Consider the following 18,923-nt stretch of genomic DNA (forward strand, 5'->3'; position numbering starts at 1 on the left):
AATTATGTGAGTATTATTCATTTATTTTTCAAATAAACAAATAACATTATATAAAAAAGGAAATAAAATAAATCCAAATGACAAAATTAATTTGTTAGTAAAAATGAACCCTTTATTACTAATTGAATTATGTTAGTTTTTTTCCCTACGGGATTAATAATGCCTTATTCAAAAAATCAATAAGTTGATTTATAAATCGTGCATCGCACGGGCACTATGCTAGTATTATACTAAAAGACAAGCAAATCAATGTGAGGCTGACACATGTCACTCTATGATTTGCTTGTCGTATAATGGTTAAAAAAAATTAAAGAAACCTTAGAACAATAATTTTGGTTCAAATTTATTATATAAATCATTTTGATTCAGAATTTTTGTTAATAAAATTTGATAGAATCTAAATTATTTGGAAATAAGTTCATTTATGAAAACTTATATTTAATGAATTTTGCTAATATGTTAACAATTTTTTTAAAATGATTGATTCAAATATAACCTATATTTATAATTTTATTATAACTATAATACAGAGTATCTTGCCTCAAAAAAAAAAAATATACGGAGTATCTTTTTTCATAGTATATATAATTAATTTTGAAATAATAATATTTGTCATCAACTTTGCCACTATATGTAATATTTTTCTTAATTTAACCACACTTATTCACGTTCAACAATATTTTACCTTTTTCACTTTTACCTTTTAATTGATAATTACTCTATTTCATTATATTCCTATTTTTACTTTATTTTAGGGTTACTTCTGGGCTAATGCATAATAAGTATTATCCGGAGTCAAAAAATGATTCTTTTTTTTTTTTAATAAATAGACATGATGAGTACAATGTACTAGGGTTGTACTTGACTGAATCTACTCTAAAATTTATATGAACATACTAATTAATGTTCAACATTTTTTTAAAAAAAAAATACTATCCCTGCTTCTTATTACTTGCAACAAAGAGGTATAATATATGGGATATAAAAATATTTTTTAGTTGCAACTAATAAAAAAGGGAGTTAGTATTAGTTTTTAAAAGTCAAACTTAAATTTTTGTGTACAGTAAAACCTATATAAAACCTTTATAGTAGGAAAAAATATTTTATTATGGTGTTTATAATTAATTTATTTGACTCTTTTACTAGACTAAAACCTACAATTAGGAAAAATTAAAAGTAAATTAGAAATGAGAATATTGTAAAATTTTATTTTATAATTGACGGGAATGTAAAATATTATTTGCATTGTCATTTCTTAATCCCTTGGTCATTATGTGAGTCTATATTTGTGTGTATGTTCATTGTCATTTTCGAGGTAACGCAAAACGGGTATTATGCCGGGTTTAAAAATAGAAATTTAATTGAAAAAAAACATGATGAATAGTATGTACTAGGGTTGGCTAGGTATTTGAGTGAACATATTCTAAAATTTATATAAATCATACTAATGTTCAACATATTTGGTTTTTAATATTACCCCTGTTTCTTTTGCTTGCAAGTTGTAACAAGGGTGCATTATTTATGGGATATAAAAAATTTCTTATTAGTTGCAACTAATAAAAAAAATAGAGTTAGTTTCAAACTTAAATTTTTTGTTGTAAGTAAAACCTACATAAAACCTTTATTCATAGGAAAAAATTATTTTATCATGATATTTTTTATTAGTTTGCCTTTGTCACTGGATTGAAACCCACAATTTGGAAAAATTAAAAATAAATTAGAAATGAGAATAACTTAAAATTTTATTTTACTTGTTTAAGGGATCGTAAAATATTACTACAATGATGAATGTTTGTTTGTATATACAGTATTTACATTGTCATTTTCTAATTTATCCATTGATCATTATTGTGAGTCTTTATAATGTTTAATTTGTTAATTTTAGTGATTCTGTCATTAATCATTAAATTAAATTATAAATTAATATGTTGATTTGTAAAACGTGCATCGCACGGGAACTATGCTAGTTGATTGCTAGACATTAGCAAGATCCTAGATAAACATTAGCAAGATCGAGAAACACATAAAATACTAAAACAATATATTAGAAATATAGAACTTACCTCAGTATGCTCAACACGCGGTAAGCCAGGCCATGCTCTGCTGGTGTCGAGCCGGGCGGTACTGGAGTCGTGCCAAGCTGAGTCTGGCTTGTCTCGGGCTGAGTCTGGCTCGCCTCGGGCTGAGTCTGGCTCGTGTCAGAAACCCGGAGTGGAGGTGTGCCTCGTAGCAGCGACAGACGGGGATGAGTCGACCGGAGACTCAAAGTGGGGAGGGACGGTAGTCCTAAAGCAGTAAAACCGCGAGACCGCTGTACATGGACAAGAGGTGCCCGCGGCTGCTCAGGTGGTGGTGACTCCGACCGCTGGTCTGGGAGTAGAGGAGTCTCTACATCTAAGTTAATTAAAATAATAATATTAGAAAATTATTTTTTTATTTAAATAAATTGATTGTGGCTTGGTTGGTATAGAGAAATGTTATGAATTGCAAGTTGCATATGGAAATCATTTTGCAATGGCTATCATTTGGGTAATTTTATGTGTACTTTAACATGTGAACTAGTAATTTTATTTTGTACTTTAGCATTGTTAAACGGATTGGTTATCATTTGGGTCATTATTTGTTTAGCAAAGATCAATCAAATAAAATTGGGCCATCAATAATATAATTGAAAAGCTAGTAAATTACTAAATTCACTTCAGAAATGAAATGCATGTCAGCTATCATCATTATTCACTAGCACATATTACGTAGTTACATACTTCCATACTACATAGAAACATTCAAAAAACTACACTCAACGCATAATATATTCAATACCACATAGACGCCGCAAATAGAAAAAATAGGATGAAATTACGAATTGACGTACCATCGGTGCGATCCATCGAAAGAAGGCGAAACGAACACCGGTACTCAAGAATAACTGTAAAACATATGTAGAAAATCAAGCCCGGAAATTCAAGAATCGAGATGAATCGACAAAGAAAAAATTACGAAGTTTACCGGACGAAGTGGAAAGTCGTAAATTCGATCGAGAGCAAATAATGCTCTGAAATTGTCAATGTAGCAGGTAGAAACGAGTTGCAGGAAAGCACCGAAGTGAATGACAAAGATTATCGCGAAAGCTTGATCGAAAGAGGCGAGAGAAATCTGAAAATAAGCAAAAAAAAAAAAAACGGCATAAACAATGCAATATTACTAGAAATATGATGAACAAAGATAAAAATTGAAGCTCAAATTCTGGAAAATATACCTGAAGAAACGAAATTGGATTATGAACAAACAAACGAAATTCTACCAAAGAATGGTTGAATTAAGCGACGTGATGCGAAATCAAAGAACGCAGATGTAGAAAGGAGTTGCAAGAGAGTATTGAAGAGAACGACGAAGAAAAGCGCAGAAGCTTGATCGATGTAACAATGGCGGAGGTTGAAGTCGGTGAGAATGAGGAGAGAGAAAAAATGCGAAATCAAAGAACGTAGCAGTAGAACTGAAGTTGCAACAAAGTAGTGAGGTGGACGATGAAGATTAGGGCAAAAGCTTGATCGAATGTAACAATGGCGGTAAGCTTTGAATTTGGTGAGATTGAGGAGAGAGAAAATGGGAGTGTTAGTTTGTTATTACAGAGGAGAGAGAAAGCGGGAAATTCAGTTTTCTGTAACCGTTTATACAGGTGGGCCCGGAGAAATGCCAAGTCAGCTTATTATTTTGAGTGATTCTAAAAACCCATTATTACGGTATTACCCTTAGAAAAATCTCCAATCAACAATTCCCCGATCAAATATAATATTAGGTTTCTTGAAAAAATCAAATATATTGGGTTTATTTAGAGTGATTATTTAGAGTTGCAAGAAAGTTAATAAAGTGTGGAAGACGAAAACGGAGGAGGTTATGTTGGAGGATTTCGGGTTTCGACAAAAATTGCAATGGAAAAGTAACAGGGTTGTGATTAACCATTATAAGGCGAAGTCGGGGGTTGATCAGTTGGAGAATCGGTTGAGCCGGAGTAAGAGGAAGTGATTACTGAAGAGGTATATTTTATTGGAAATATATTTGTTGTTTGAATTTTATTAGCGTTGTCATATGTTTGTGTTTAATGGTTATTTTCTTGGGATTTAAAATGGTTGAATTGTGTTCATTTTAAGTTCAATGTATTCATGATTTATATTTACTGGAGTAATTTGTCATCTTATATTGTTTGGTATTGCCCAACATTTTGCCTTCTTATTAAAATTTGAATTTGGTGCAAATGGGTGAAGACTTTTGAGGTTGAATATTTTTAAGTGTTCTTCTATCATACTTGTATCCTTGTTCTATTAAGCTAGGAACATTATATGTGCAAAGACAATCCACTTTATGTGTACAGAAATCTTTAGTTCTGGTGAAAGCCGATTAGCCATATTGATTACCATCTTCCAGTGAATTTGTTATTTCACTTTCATAAGACTATAAGCGATTTGGTTTATGTAGCTATTCTTGTATTGTATTGCTGATATCCTTACTCGAATCTCACTTGGAATTTTTCCTTAGTTTCTACATATGGATTTATGTGAATTGTGACCGCGTTCTATCTATGACTGTTGGATCCCAAAGGATACTTTGTGAGTATATTATAATCATGTGTTGTTGGGTTATTGACATATTCTGTGTTTAGTTCTGTGTTAGGTGTCGAAAGAAAATGGAATAACTGAATCATTTGATTTTTCTTTATTAAGAATGACAGATCCATCTTTTTTACATAATGAATAACTGGTTCACTTGAAAAGAGTTTGGTTTGTGGCTTCGTTTTACATGGTTTGTAGTTGTGGACTCGTGGTCCGGAGGATTAAAATGTATGGTTATATGATGATGGGGGATTTTGATCTGTGTGGTACTCTGGTAGTCTGGTGTCATTCAGTTGAAATGCATGTTATGTCTTCTCAACTCTTCTAAATTTCCCATCAATGTGAGGGTGTAAACTGTAAAGTTGCGGGAACCTCATGCAGGGAAAGGATTTCATAGACATCTGAGTATCTAGTTCATCACTGTGAAAAATTCTCATGTCTAATGTAGTCTCATGTAGTCCGATTTTTCATGTAGTGTTCTGAGCTTAGACTATACACTGTACAGATCAGAGTATCAGAACAGTGGGATTTCATACTCCTACTGTTCTGAGCTTAGACAAATGACAGGCCTCGAAAAGATGTGATTATTACACTTTTTTGAGGTTTATGCATGGACCTTGATCATCACGAGTAATTAGATATTCAGCTTTAGCCTGTCTTGGTTTTGACTAAACAAAGTGCCGTTGTAGTGAGCTACATAGATTTTTAACCTGTTCAAGTGTTTTCAAGCAGCAGATGAAGCACTTGCACTAGATTTGTGAGTCTACTTTGTTTTCACCTTGTTATTGGAAGTTAATTTGTGCCATGCTAAAATAAATGCATCGTTGTAGATTAATGATCCTTTGACAATTGGGTGAGTTTTATTAAAATAATCTCCTGCAAAAGTCATAAAAGGTTGTTAGATTGAAGCCATTAAAGGAGAGTGACATGATATAGGCAGGGAAAGACGATAATAATTTGGACAACCCTAGTATAGAATTAATGAATTGTATTATGAATTGTATTATAGGTGTAATGGAAAGTTAGTCCATGACTATAAAGGTGCTAGAAAAATATTTTCTAGTTTGGATAAGTTTTGGCTAAATAAGTTTTTAAGTACAAGAGTTGAATCATAAGCAAATACAATTGTATTATGACTTGGATGGAGCTTACATTTTGCTTTAGATGTATTCCTGCATCTTCCTTTTCAACTTACTCTTTGTTCTCGACTTCCATATCTTTTACTGCTGCCACAAGCCATGGTGTAGCTAGTTATGGAAAGAAAAGTCATGCTCGTGCCTGAAATTTGAGTATTTTATTGCGTTAAGTTGATTTGAGTTTCAATTTATGCCTGACGCTTGCATTTGTGACTCTTTTGGCTCTGCATACCAATGTCAGTGGTCTGCTAAGTATCATTGATGTAGTGTCTATTATCTTTTTTTTTTTTTTGACAAAGTCTATTATCATTAATGAATCGTAATGTTTGCAATTGATAAAATTTGTTTTCACACGTAGCTGAGGCTATGCCTGAGTGTGCTACTTCCAGGGTCGCTATGATTCTTATTGTCTGCAATTGATTAAATTATATGGCTGATTTTTTTCCCCTCTTGCCTCATGTATGTCTGAAATGAAAAGGCTCTATTCATAGTTATTTCGATGGTGTGTTACAGTTATTTCTTTTATACTATATGAATTCGCTAAATGACAGTTCTGGTGTATCTGATACAGGATTTGCTAGAGTTGTTGGAGAAGCTTAGAGAAGAACATCACTATTGCCTCTTTTGTGGATGTCAGGTGTGTGTCTAAATCACTGTGAGTCTGTGAGGCCTTTTCAATATTAATATTGTTACTCATATAGTTAAATAGCATAACTGTAAGTTGCATCATTTGATAGCTAACCCCTGAAATTTACCTTCCTTGATTTCAGTATGAATCCATGGACTGCCCTGGACTAAACGAAGATGACCATTGAAGTGATTTCTTGACAGCGTTGAGGGGCTAATCCATGGACTGGGCAATTATGGTTGTGACTGCAAATTCTTGTCTCGCGTCTCTTTATGCTGGTCAGCTCATTTTAATCCATGCAATGCTGCTTTCTTGCAGAAATTTCTGAAGACTCAATTCATTAGATTGGGTTTGCTTAAAATATGGGATTTCATAATGTCCTTGACTCTTGCTGTGGTTTAGGTGGTGAAACAGAAAGCATGGATGACGCGTGATGGTGTCTATGGTGATATGGTTGACATTATTGTGGCTAGACTGGATTGGGTGCCGGAATGCAGTCCATGTAGGCATATAAGTATAAAACCCCTCGTCGGATGTTGCCATTGTTGATAATTTAGTAGTGAGTTGGCTATTGATGCATACTCATTGTGTTGCTTGTAAAATAGGAATTGCTGAATTGTGCCTATTAATGTTGTAAACTGATACCACTTTTAACTTGTGATACAGAATTACAAACCAGAGTTACTAATATATTGAAAAAAACTGTGTTGAGAAAATTTCAATATATGAGTTGTTCTACTACTGTGGTGTGTATCTTCTATAATTAAGTGTATCATTCTGTTATACTACTTAAAAAAAAAACAAAAAAAAAAATTGTTTTTATAAAAATCGGTCATTGCAATTTTTTTTTAATCTTCTATGGTGACCTTTTAATCTTCACATGAATACCTATGCATAACACTAACAAACAACGCACTTTAAGAAAATTAACCTATAAGTAATGGCCTATGCATCAAAAGGGCTAGAAGCCTAACTAGTATATTTATATTAATAAATAACCATGATTAACTAATTTTAGTTTCATAAAGGCTACACATACAATTATTGTATGTGGTCCTACATACAACTCTAATTTGGCATGTTTCTATTAGCTAAAATAATAGGCACAACTTTCATTAAATTCAATTTATATTTGATTCCTAAATTGATATGTCAAATTTCTAATGGTGTTGTATGTAGGGACAACATACAATAGCTGTATGTGTATCAGCTCTCTTATGTCATAGTCCATTTTTTACAATTTTTATTAAGGGTTGCATTTACTTTTACTAAGTGTTCATTGACTCCGTAATTTTACTATCCAAGATTTGCAACAAATACTCTTTCAAAATAAAAATATATACAACTAAATTCTATTTTTAAAGTTACGTGCAATTTGGGAAGAAAACAAAAAAAAGTTTATAAAATTCAATCCAAATAAAAATTTTAACTAGTGCATTACACATTTACACGGATAAAATCTAGCTCATTACCAAATATGGAAATAAAAATAACATAAAACAAAATTTCTACCTAAAAATATCACATCGAAACAACGTAAAACCGTAAAACTATCTCACACAAAACTTTTACGCTTTTTTAAATTTTATTTGGGGTATGTTGCTGGTGTTATGTTGAGGTGGTTGCCAAATGCCAATAATTGTAACAATACATGACATCCACATCATGCTAATAAAATGGATTAGTGGTTGGTTAATAAAATTATGTAATTAAAATTAAATGGTGGTAAAAATAATAAAATGGTGTAGTAGCCAAACGGTTACCATTATTCTCAGAATCTACCCCTTTATAAATTTGCGGAGTACGAGAATTCCAGAAATTAAAGTAGCTTCATTATTCTTTCTCTCTCTTGAAGACCTTCGCACCTTTTCATCTTCGATCATCAATCGTAATCATTTCTAGGGTTTCTTTGTTTTTCTCTTCGATCGATCAATCAATCAATTAATCGAATTATTGTGAGTACTTTTCTCTTTTCTTTGATGTATATCTTTTATCGTTGATCATTATTCTTTTGATCATCTTTCTTTTGAACTATCTTTGTTTTGATTAACGATTGACTTTGAAATGATGAGTTCTTTTTTATTGTAATTTTTTTCTATTTTTATTGATTATTTTTGTTATTTTGATGTTTGTTTGATTGTATGAATGATTTTTTGTTGTTTGATCATTATTTCTGCCTTTTGTTGCTATTGATTGTCGATAAATCGTTGATTTTATCTTTATTTTGCGATTAACTGTGTTGATTTTGACTGGAAATGAGCTATTCTGCTGAGTTATTGGATTAATTTTATGCTGCCCTAATTTATTTTGGTGAGAAACAGATTAATTTTGGGAATTTAAAGCTAGGTTAAATTTGGTATGAGTATGTTAATATTTTTGTGGAGTAGCTAGTATATGCTTAATACTTGCTACCTAATGAATACAGAATACCTACTTTTTAGCTGGAATGGCACCATCATTCTGTTTTTGACAGTCTGGGGAATATTACTTGCTTAAAGAAAATATGGCCTGTGTGCTGACTTGTTTTGGTATTTGGTATCCACTGGAATGTTGTCGTGGCGGTTTAATGACTCGTAGCCTTTGTGCGTGATTATGTTTTGTTACGGGGCTCGTTTCAGAAGTTTACTGCTCTTTCTAATCCAAGAAACAAGCTGCTTAAGTTGATTTTTGTTGCTTTGGACATGATTAGAAATTGGAACTCTGTGAAAGTTGAAAGTACATTCTTATTGTATAGTGGCATTTAGTATTGCATTTTTAAGATATGATAAACGTTACTACATTGATGTTTAAGGGTGATATTTCATGTTGCGTTGATAATCTTGATATTGTGGAACGACTTGTATTTTGGATCAAAAGAAATGTGTCATAGGGATTTTATCTTGTCATGTTGACTATTCTGCTCTGTATTGTTGAATGGGTATAACAGATTTTAAAAGTCATAAAAAATTGCATATTTCTTTTCTGCAGAAATGGAAGTTTGAAATTTGTATTGTTAGTTAGTTATCAGCCAATAATTTCACATAATCAACCTTTTTTTTATGTGACGTGGGGGGGAGGGACCTATTATTTCCAGTGAACAGATTTGGCTCATCGTTGAGCATTAAGTGTAAGTGGTCTTGGTTGATGTGTTTTATTTGCTTTTATTGCAGCATTTTCCTGCAAGTCGCCATAATGAAATCAAGCACATCGTCTTTGAATCCAAACGCTGCTTCATATGTACCAATCTCCAAGAGAGAGCTAAATGAGCATAAAGACCCTAAGACCCTTCCGAATGCTGTTAGTGTAGTTGGTCTCCCTACTAAGGATGACAACAAGTTGAAGAATGCTGCTGATGGTGTATCTTGCGAATATTCTCAGGAAACAGACATCAAATTCATGGATGAAGAGTCTGAAATGGATCTAGCTTATCTACAAATGATGTTTCCTGGTGTTTCTGATCAGTCTGTTGCCGATGTCTATTATGTTAATAGCGGTGACCTAGATTCTGCAGTTGACATGCTGACCCATTTAGAGGTATTTCTCTTGTTTTTACTTGTATTATTATTACAGTTCTCTGTTACTTCATTATATAAATTTGAAAAAATTTGATTGCATTACAACAGATCAATACAAGCATTTCTCAGCCTATTAATAACTTTGGTCCCTGCCCTATCTATATACAGGCTGTTGATAATATTCCTGATTCTTTGAATATCAAACACCCCGAGGCACCTGCTTCTTCGAGTGAGTACTCATCTGCAAAGGGTGTAATTGCGACAGGTGAATCTAGCAGCTCTGCCCGTCCATCTGATTTAGCTGTTGCTACCTGATCGTTCTCTCTGCAAATCGATTTACAACAGCAAAACTTAGTTACATTGATATCTGTGAATAGAGTGGGTATATGTGTGATAATTTGTTTACTGGGAGAACACTGGTGCCCTTTATGTTTTTAGTTGTATAGCTTTTCTTCAAACAAGAACATATTTGTTCTTTAGGAGAGTCATTGCTAGTTGGTTTTACTGGTTTATTGGCTGTTTGTCTGAAAAAAATTGCAGCAAACTTTTCAACTTAGGTTAAATCTCAGCTTGTCCTTCAATGATAGTGATCTTTTCCGATTGTGTGGGCTTAGGAGCTCCACAGCAATTGGCAGAGATTGCTTTTTATCAAGAGTTTGAAATGTAGGAATGTCTGTGATGCTCATATCGAGTTACAAGATGTAGCAAGTGTTTCTTGGTCTCATAATTTGGAAGATCGATTTTGCAAGAACTGTATGATGTTTGCTTTCAGCTTTGGTACTGATTAGCAATTTGGCTCCTTGGCCGTCTTTGTAATTTGGTCAAATCCCAAGTGAAATTGGGGCATGTTCAAATATGCATTTCTTGCTTAACAGTGAAAAATCTTTTTCTATGAGTTTGAGTGTGGTAAACTTTCCTCTACATACATCATCCTTTTTTACTCACCTTTTTTTTTTTTTTTTTGGGTAGATTTTCTATCTATAAATACAAAACAAAAAAAATAAATAAATAAAAAAAGGGGTAAGCTTGATTCTAAAAATGGTGAATTTTCGGGTTTTCTATGGTGTATACAAATCAAAATGAACTATGACAATTTGACATTGTTGGGTCATTTTGTATAGTATCAGTCTGAAACCTAAGGAATTTTTTGTACTTAATCCAATTTGGTAAATATAAGTCGGTACAAAATGTACGACTGTATCATATATATAGCCGACGACTGTGTCATAAATTCATAAGTGGGTCTTAATATTATCGGACTATATATAACAGTATAGCACAATGGCCCATCATTTCTATGTATAAAATCTATAAATACATTTATGGACTAATCAAATCTATAAATACATTTATGGACTAATCAATTAATTACGCGAGTACGGAGTACAAAGCATAAAGCTTAAATATCTTTTGTTTGAAGTATAAAAACACAAGATTTGTATAAGATTGACGATTAAGATCTTACTTTTCATATCAAAGGTCACGTGTTTAATTCTTGTAACGAGATAATTGGATAACGTATAACATAACAATATATCATAACAACGTCCATTAGTATTATACAATGCTTGTATAGATAATTTAATTTATCCCCTATTGTTACTGACAAAAATAAATTATTGTCCTAACTTTCATCACATTTAAATAACCAACTGTATTATTCAGACATCCCATTCCTTGCTCATATGACTCCCGATTTCCTGTCTTTCCCACCCCATGCATATTTGCCTATAAAAGGAACCAAAAGTAGCTTCATATATTTGCATCCACAACAATCTCTTCTTCATATACACCCTTCATTGTTTTAGAGATAGAGATCGAGATCGAGCTAAGAGTTAAGTATGGCTTCGAAAACTTTACTTGTGCTATGCATTGTGGCTGTTGTTTTCGCGATTGCTTATGCTGGGGAAGCAGCCCGAGAGATGGCTGTGGACTCTAACAAAGCTGGTGAGTTTTTATGTATTTTGTTTACATGCTCGTCTATTCAATCTGTCAGTTTTTAATAATATAGTCACGTTGATAGTGTAATTTGAACTAGTAACGTGACAACTAAATCTTGACATATTGTGATATTTTTCACACAAATATCTTAAATTAAGCGGTTATTATATTCAAAATATATTCCTTTTTCTTATGCATTGGGCTTTGTTTATTTGTGAATTAGTAACGTGACAATTAAATCTTTTTTGTAACTTTATGTTGATGCTTTAAAAATGGTCCTGTAGCTCACAACAAGGCCAACGGCATAGAAGATGCCAAATACGGTTACCCTGGCCGAGGTGGATACCCTGGCCAGGGCGGTGGAGGATACCCTGGCCACGGCGGTGGAGGATACCCTGGCCATGGTGGTGGAGGAGGATATCCTGGTCGCCGTGACAGCTGCCGATATGGTTGCTGCGGTCGTCGTGCCTACAACGGTGTCTGCCAAAGGTGCTGCCCTCATCCTGTCTAAGCTAGGATGCTGTTGATCCTCAAGATGAAGCCAAGCCACAGGACTAAAAACTTTAACTAGCTTTCAAGTGTACGTTCGTTACAAATAAAAAGCTTGATATGTAATGTAGTAATGTTATTACGTTGCCTAGCCAACTATCGTGTTAAATGTTCATGTAATCGGGCCGTTTTTAATTTTTATGTAATTGTTTTTAAAATTTTGCGATTTTTCCCTATATAAAAAAAAATTAGTGTATGTACCAAGGATCAAACTACAACAGTTAAACGGAAAGTCTTGGTGAAGACCTTCTCAGGCTAATTTATGAGCGGACCTAGATGAGACTGTTTCACACTAACGTATTGCATGACATCAATAATTGAAACTCGAAGCTTTAAAGAAATTAATGTGTAAGAAATCATCCCAATCTTACAAAATAGCAAATGCAGATGCAAAAACATACAAGTATCCAACCATCTTTGTATCAAGATAAGAAAAGTACAGAATGTATATAATCATACAGATGTATTAAGAAAAACATACAAGTATATAATATGCTTCTATTGTATCAGGAAAAAAGATCTTGTATTGATACAGAAGGCATAAGTAGTTGTGCAGTGACCCCCTTACATACAACTATACATTATACAACAATCTTGTTGAATCTCAGAAACAGTGGATAAATTGTCTTGAGAATAGGAAGTGTTCAAGTGTAGGCCTCCCCTGACGAAAAACTTCAACTTACTGTAAGAAGTGAATGTGATGTTCATTTCTGTTATATACTTCATATATATACAGTCAATAAGATCTACAATAGACTACAAATCGTATGCCATACTAGTGTTTCACCAACAAGGCATCCATCCTTCTCTTTCTTGCAGCAAGTTTTAGTTTCTCCAACGCGACTAATCCAACCTGCCGGACTCTTTCTCTTGACAAACCAATCCTGAAACAGAACATATGCCAAGTAAATTAGCAATTGAAATCAAGTTACGTATGGAATTGAGAAAATAGATGAGATATAGAAGTTGGGATTGAGCCTAAATAACATACTCCCTCCGACCCAGTTGATAGTTAACATAAGAGAGACACAAAGATTGAAGAATACAAAGCCTAAAACTCTGAATCGAGGAGGGAGAGTTAACATATTCCACCTCACCTTTTGCTAATTTCTTCCCAAGTCAGAGATTTTTCATCCAGGCCATAATAAAGACGTATTATAGCTTTCTCTCGTTGCCTGAGTGTGGTGTCTATAAGATTGCTTACGTCTTGCTGAAAAGAAGAGAAGTCATTTTGTTAATAACTATGAAAAATGGAAGTATACATCTCAATGATCTTATGAATAGATTTTAGAAGTCATTTTGTTAACTACAGATTGTTTTAGATAGCTTTCTGAACTCCTGATTAGTGATTACCATCATTCCATCAAATAAACTGTTCAAAATGTAAATAAACTGGAAGAATTCTCATTGATGAACAGGTCAAATAAACTGTTCAAAATGTAAATAAGTGTTAAGCATTTGCTCTTCATTCTCAAATTTAGTTAACCAAGCCACAGTTATCCTTTGCCTTTATCATTTCTTTTTTAAGTAGATGAAATGATGAGTTAGAACAAAGGAAATTAGGAAAGCTAGTAAGTCAAACCCAAAGTTTAGGATTGATCAATTAGAGGTGATGCCATTAAGACTATTGTAAACATAAGAAGGACAAATAGGTCTTTCAGAAACAACACACATTGTCAGATTTGATGTCAATACCTTGAGTGTCCATTCATCTACACCGTGCCACGGGTTATTCTCGAGACGATTATCCGCAATATACTGACAGCCAAGGAAAACAATTTGTTAAGATGACTGCAATATATCAATCAAGAAAAAGTAAAAACTGACTTCTCTAAGGATCAAACTCTTCAACTAAATTTTAATATTCAATAAAAAAAATAAAAGCAGTCTTAATTGGTAAAAATCAATTTTCATGTGTGACAATGAGTAATTATATGTAACAAGACTAACAGCTAACAAAAACACTAGTGAATAAGTGAAAATTCAGATTTAAATAAAATTCGGTTTATTGGGGGAAAAAATCAATTGAATATATTGTGGTCTAAACAAAGAGAATGACTGCATCGTTTATCTGAATATACTTACACTATGATAAGTCTCTCCTGGGAGTCCATTCAAAGAAGGGAAGGCTTCCCTGTCCAGTGACAAGACAGATCTGACAGCCTGCGCCAATTATAAATTTATAAGTAACAATAAGAACAAGGACAAGAAAAATACCACATTACATTCTGAACTTTTTAATCACAGCAAACCGATTTTTACTAACCTCTGTAGCATTCTGAACTTTTTTATGAGTTAAGTTTAAAGATTCGGCAATTCTCTGCAAAAAGTTCAGAAAGTTAGCACAATGTATAACAGAAAATAAAAACTCAATGAGTAACAAGTGTTCTTTGCAAAAAAATGAGTTTAAAATGGTTACTAGTTAAAATTAGTAAACATAAGGGATTCTTTTCAAGTTGTATTCTTCTAATTATAAACAGAAGTATCCTGGGAACAAGTGCTGATATATACCGAAACTACAAAAAATATTCCAAACATTCTTCATCACATAAAAGGAGAAGAACTTACATCAATTGATGGTTCTATCCCTTTCTCTTCAAGTTTATTTTTTGCACTGCGAATTAAGCTTAGTCTTTCATGGAGATGAGTAGGTAACCTCAAAGTTCTTGAATTTTCCACCAGTGCTCTGGAAACACCCTGAAAAAGAAGTCAAACCTTAGAGTTAAACCAAGAGGCGAATATAAACATAGCCAGTAAATCCTGCAGAAGAAATGAAAGATAGATAGTACAGCTTCTTTGATTAACTATATCTTGAAGTCGGTATTAAAGTGATTATAGAGGTATTCAAGTGTATAATATACAATTGAATTCATCAGAATTCTGTATTACTTCTGTACAAGTAGTTAAATAGATATATGTATTCCAGGATAAACAGGAAAAATCAACACGTGTACTAAATTATCCTCCATCAACTTCCATCACAAAAAACAGATTATCTTATTCTCCGAAGAACAGCATAATAAGGGTTGGAGAACTACATAGCAACTAACATGAGTAATCCACTTACTTGACGTATCCACCAGTAAACATATGTTGAAATTTTGAACCCTTTGGAGGGATCAAACTTCTCAATTCCACGGAGTAGTCCAATCAATCCACCCTAAATTGAATTTTTGATCAATATCAAATGACTGCCGATGATGTACTAAATGAAGCATTAGATAAGACAAAATCCTGATCTAAGTTCATGAGAGAAACTCACCTGTACAAGGTCAGCCATGTCAGCACCCATGTTCTCATACTTTTGAGCAATTGACATGACCAAGCGTACATTGCTCATAGCCAATTTTTCTCTGGCCAGCGAACACTCAATTAGTTTGGATCTTACTTCAGCACGGTTCATCCTTAAGGAATTCGCAAGTTGCTCATCAGAAGGTTCACACCCTAGTTTCTCTTTCAATCTGAAAGACAGTTGAAAGATTACCATATAAATTTCAAAATTCAGTGGAAAAGTTGCAGCATAGATGACATGAAAAAACTACTGTTGCAAGCAGCAACAATGACCCCCTAGCTAATTGCTAATATAGACTGTTCTGAAAATAACTAAGGATACAATTTTTTATCATAACATTCATTGACATTTATATTTATCTCAAACTGAGACATGAACAACATTCAAGAAATAATAGTTACAAACAGTACACTTCAAAAGGAAATGCCAAGCTTTTTCCAGCCTAGCTAAATGTGAGTTGGAACAATGAGCAATGTATTTAGCCATCTCAAGAAATATATTGTGAATAGTTTGTAAAACTATAGTCCATAAAAAATCGTACAACTAGTGGTAGAAACATTAGCTACCTTGCTTTATGCTCCTCCAAGGATCGACCAGCTTCAATCTTTCGAGATAAATTCACAACTTGGGAATGAGTCAGCAATACATCATTTGTCATACCTCTCACATACCCTATCGAACGATTTTGGAGAAGCTCAGGGCTTACAGTAGTCACTAGAGGCTTCTCTTTCTTGCTTTCTTTTGTGGATATCTTCTTTCCCTGACTTCTCTTCCTAGCATTTATCCTTCGTACTCGAGCTGGGGTTCCTGATGATGTGACACGTGATTCCTTAGAATTATTCTCCCTAAGCACATCATTCATACCAGTGCGTTCAAAGGATAACTCCAACTGCTTTTCAAGCATAGACTTTTGAAGCAAAAGGAGAGCTTCCAGTGGAGTTTCAGGATCCAAAGTCTCCTCTTCTACAGGAGAAGATCTTGAAATCCATGGTTCGGTAATTGGAGGAATTGTAGCACCATCTACACATTCTTTAAGAGCCTTGACTGATGATCCTCGGTGATTAAAATTAGCTTTTGCAACAATCACATTCTTTGAGGAAGAAATCTGATGCGGTTCCCCAGTAGTATAAGAGAGCCTTTCGGTGAGATCAGAATAATAGAAAGAGGAGCTCAAAAGCCCTTTGCCAGCACTAAGCCCAACGACAGCAGCCGTGGCCATCTTAAGCCTGAACATGCAACACCATCAGAACATGGACTGCACAACTCAAAAGCTCAAGTGAATCACTTTGTTCCAAGGGATTTCCCCTACAATGTGCCCCAGGTCTCTTCGTTAGCCTTCTCTTCATATTTATTATTCCTCCACTTTTTACTTTCTAATGTGGGGAGGGGTAGAGAGTGATACAGAATAGAATAGTACAACATGCAGCAACAACACCACAATCACAACCGCAATGCATAGACAAAATCACAGCCAATATAACCAATTCAGGTAGAGTGCAAATCTGAAAGAACACAGTTTAACTATCCTTTTAAAAAAAAACATGAAAACTTAGCACTAATCCCATCAACAATACTGCTTCCTCAATCATACAAATTGTTTTCTCCCAAATTATGACTCCTACACTTGAAAGTTAATTAACTAGTAGATTTTTCTGCCTGTAATAGTGTAGTACCTTGTATTCTTGTAATGCCTATAAGGTTAATTACACTTTCTTGAATTGGAACAGAATCAGCAGCAAATTTCATAATTTTATTTTCCCACAATCAATTTCTAATGATCAATCCATATGTTTACAACAGATTTGGCCAATTCAACCTTGATCCTAACTCGAAAATTTTCGGGGTTTTTGGGTTTAGTAACTTTTTTTTTCATTTCGAGTTAATAGTCTTCTACTTTCAGGTGAATTTTACTCATCCTAGAGTGGATTTTTGACATCAAATTGGATTAATAAACAAAGAAACAACTTTAGGCTCTATTCAAATAAAATTATGCAAGAATATAACTTAAACAAATACTTCTGAAAACTACCAAAACTATTAAACACCCATCAAGAATTTAAACAACACATTTCAGAATCAACCCAGAATTTCCAATAAACCAAATTCGAATTAATGCAGCAAATTTTCAATTTTTCTTTAATGGGTACTTCAAAATCAACCAACAAATCAAATATACATATTGCAATTGAAAAACCAATAAACATTAAATTGTAACCAGCAAAAAAATAACAAAAAAACAACAAATTTAAAAGGGTAAATAAATTATCATATGATCACTTAAACTTTTACCTTGTATTTGAGAGTGTATCAAGATTCAGTTAATTGGAAGCTTAACAAAATTCAATCACAGTGTGTCCACAGTTTAGAGATAGAAGAGAGAGAGTGTATGTAAGAGTAATGGTTTGATAACGGTTTATTGAGCATAAGAAGAAGATTGAGATTATTTTATGTGTGTTTTTTGTTGTATTTTCTCTTTATTTTCTGTGGTTGAGGTTGTCCACGTTTATGGGGTATCAAAGGTTTGTGTGGGGGATAAAATGAGTTTATCAACTTAATACACAAATGTACCTTCTAGTGTGCGACTGGAATGGAAAATGTTGTTTTATTTTTAATTTTAAAGTAATTTTAAAGTGTCTGAGAAAATTATAGTAATTACTTCATGGATGCGGTTAAGATAGTTTGAAACTTATCTCTTTTATAATTTACCTTGGGTTAAGGATTTTGATATCGATAGGGCAAAAAAGAGAAATTAATGTCCCAACTGTAACATGAATTAGATTGATGGTTTTTGGCACACTACTTCTCTAATTTGCCCTATGCAATAGTGTTATTCGCGATTTAAATGAAAATTTTAAACTCTGTGTACTATATAGCAAAGAACTATAGTTAAAACAAGTATGTGTTAATGCCACGGCATTAAAGATGCCCTAGCAACTTAGCTATAGTATATCCACTAATTACGACAATTGCAATATTGTGAAATCATGAAAGAGCGTAGCAAGAAAACATGTATATGTTATATCAAGCAATTAATGCCCCATTGATATCGTCTACGAAGTATATATTACGTATTGTTTTGATTATTAACTATAAAATTTTATAATGTTTGAATCGATTTATTACACTAGTAGAAAGATAAAGCTTTAAAAATATATATATATATATATATATATATATATACACGTACGAAAAGTAAAATAATTGAAAGAACAAAGAGAGTAACTAATTCCTTATATAAACAATTACTCCATATTATTTTAGATTTTAGTAACATGA

The 18,923-nt window shown here is 33.1% G+C and overlaps 3 protein-coding genes and 1 long non-coding RNA gene across 6 annotated transcripts; 3 read left to right on the plus strand and 1 right to left on the minus strand.

Moving 5' to 3' along the window:
- Positions 1-3,810: 3,810 nt before the first annotated feature.
- LOC110722931 lies at positions 3,811-7,112 on the plus strand. Its single transcript, XR_002511654.1, has 4 exons — positions 3,811-4,034; positions 6,315-6,380; positions 6,514-6,649; positions 6,774-7,112. It is a non-coding gene; the product is annotated as an uncharacterized LOC110722931 (long non-coding RNA).
- Positions 7,113-8,121: 1,009 nt separating this feature from the next.
- Positions 8,122-10,760, plus strand: LOC110723101 (polyadenylate-binding protein-interacting protein 6-like). Its single transcript, XM_021902396.1, has 3 exons — positions 8,122-8,326; positions 9,521-9,884; positions 10,034-10,760. Exons 2-3 carry the CDS (start codon positions 9,543-9,545, stop codon positions 10,178-10,180), a joined length of 489 nt encoding a protein of 162 aa, XP_021758088.1. The 5' UTR covers positions 8,122-8,326; positions 9,521-9,542; the 3' UTR covers positions 10,181-10,760.
- An 873-nt stretch (positions 10,761-11,633) lies between these two features.
- LOC110723103 (abscisic acid and environmental stress-inducible protein-like) lies at positions 11,634-12,522 on the plus strand. Its single transcript, XM_021902401.1, has 2 exons — positions 11,634-11,812; positions 12,091-12,522. Exons 1-2 carry the CDS (start codon positions 11,707-11,709, stop codon positions 12,315-12,317), a joined length of 333 nt encoding a protein of 110 aa, XP_021758093.1. The 5' UTR covers positions 11,634-11,706; the 3' UTR covers positions 12,318-12,522.
- A 221-nt stretch (positions 12,523-12,743) lies between these two features.
- On the minus strand, positions 12,744-18,284 carry LOC110723102 (RNA polymerase sigma factor sigA-like). 3 transcript variants are annotated; one of them, XM_021902398.1, is made up of 11 exons: positions 17,937-18,284; positions 16,214-16,873; positions 15,618-15,816; positions 15,423-15,515; positions 14,924-15,052; positions 14,622-14,675; positions 14,441-14,518; positions 14,051-14,113; positions 13,453-13,565; positions 13,132-13,239; positions 12,744-13,037 (listed from the first exon to the last, which is right to left on the minus strand). In XM_021902398.1, exons 2-11 carry the CDS (start codon positions 16,864-16,866, stop codon positions 12,920-12,922), a joined length of 1,608 nt encoding a protein of 535 aa, XP_021758090.1. In that variant the 5' UTR covers positions 16,867-16,873; positions 17,937-18,284; the 3' UTR covers positions 12,744-12,919. The 3 variants fall into 3 exon arrangements, with proteins under 3 accessions (XP_021758090.1, XP_021758089.1, XP_021758091.1); XM_021902397.1 differs by having other exon boundaries at positions 16,214-16,952; positions 17,937-18,280; XM_021902399.1 differs by having other exon boundaries at positions 12,744-13,239; positions 16,214-16,952; positions 17,937-18,274.
- Between the last annotated feature and the right edge of the window lie 639 nt (positions 18,285-18,923).

This window comes from Chenopodium quinoa, unplaced genomic scaffold (genome assembly GCF_001683475.1).
Source record: "Chenopodium quinoa cultivar QQ74 unplaced genomic scaffold, ASM168347v1, whole genome shotgun sequence".
NCBI lineage: Eukaryota > Viridiplantae > Streptophyta > Magnoliopsida > Caryophyllales > Amaranthaceae > Chenopodium > Chenopodium quinoa.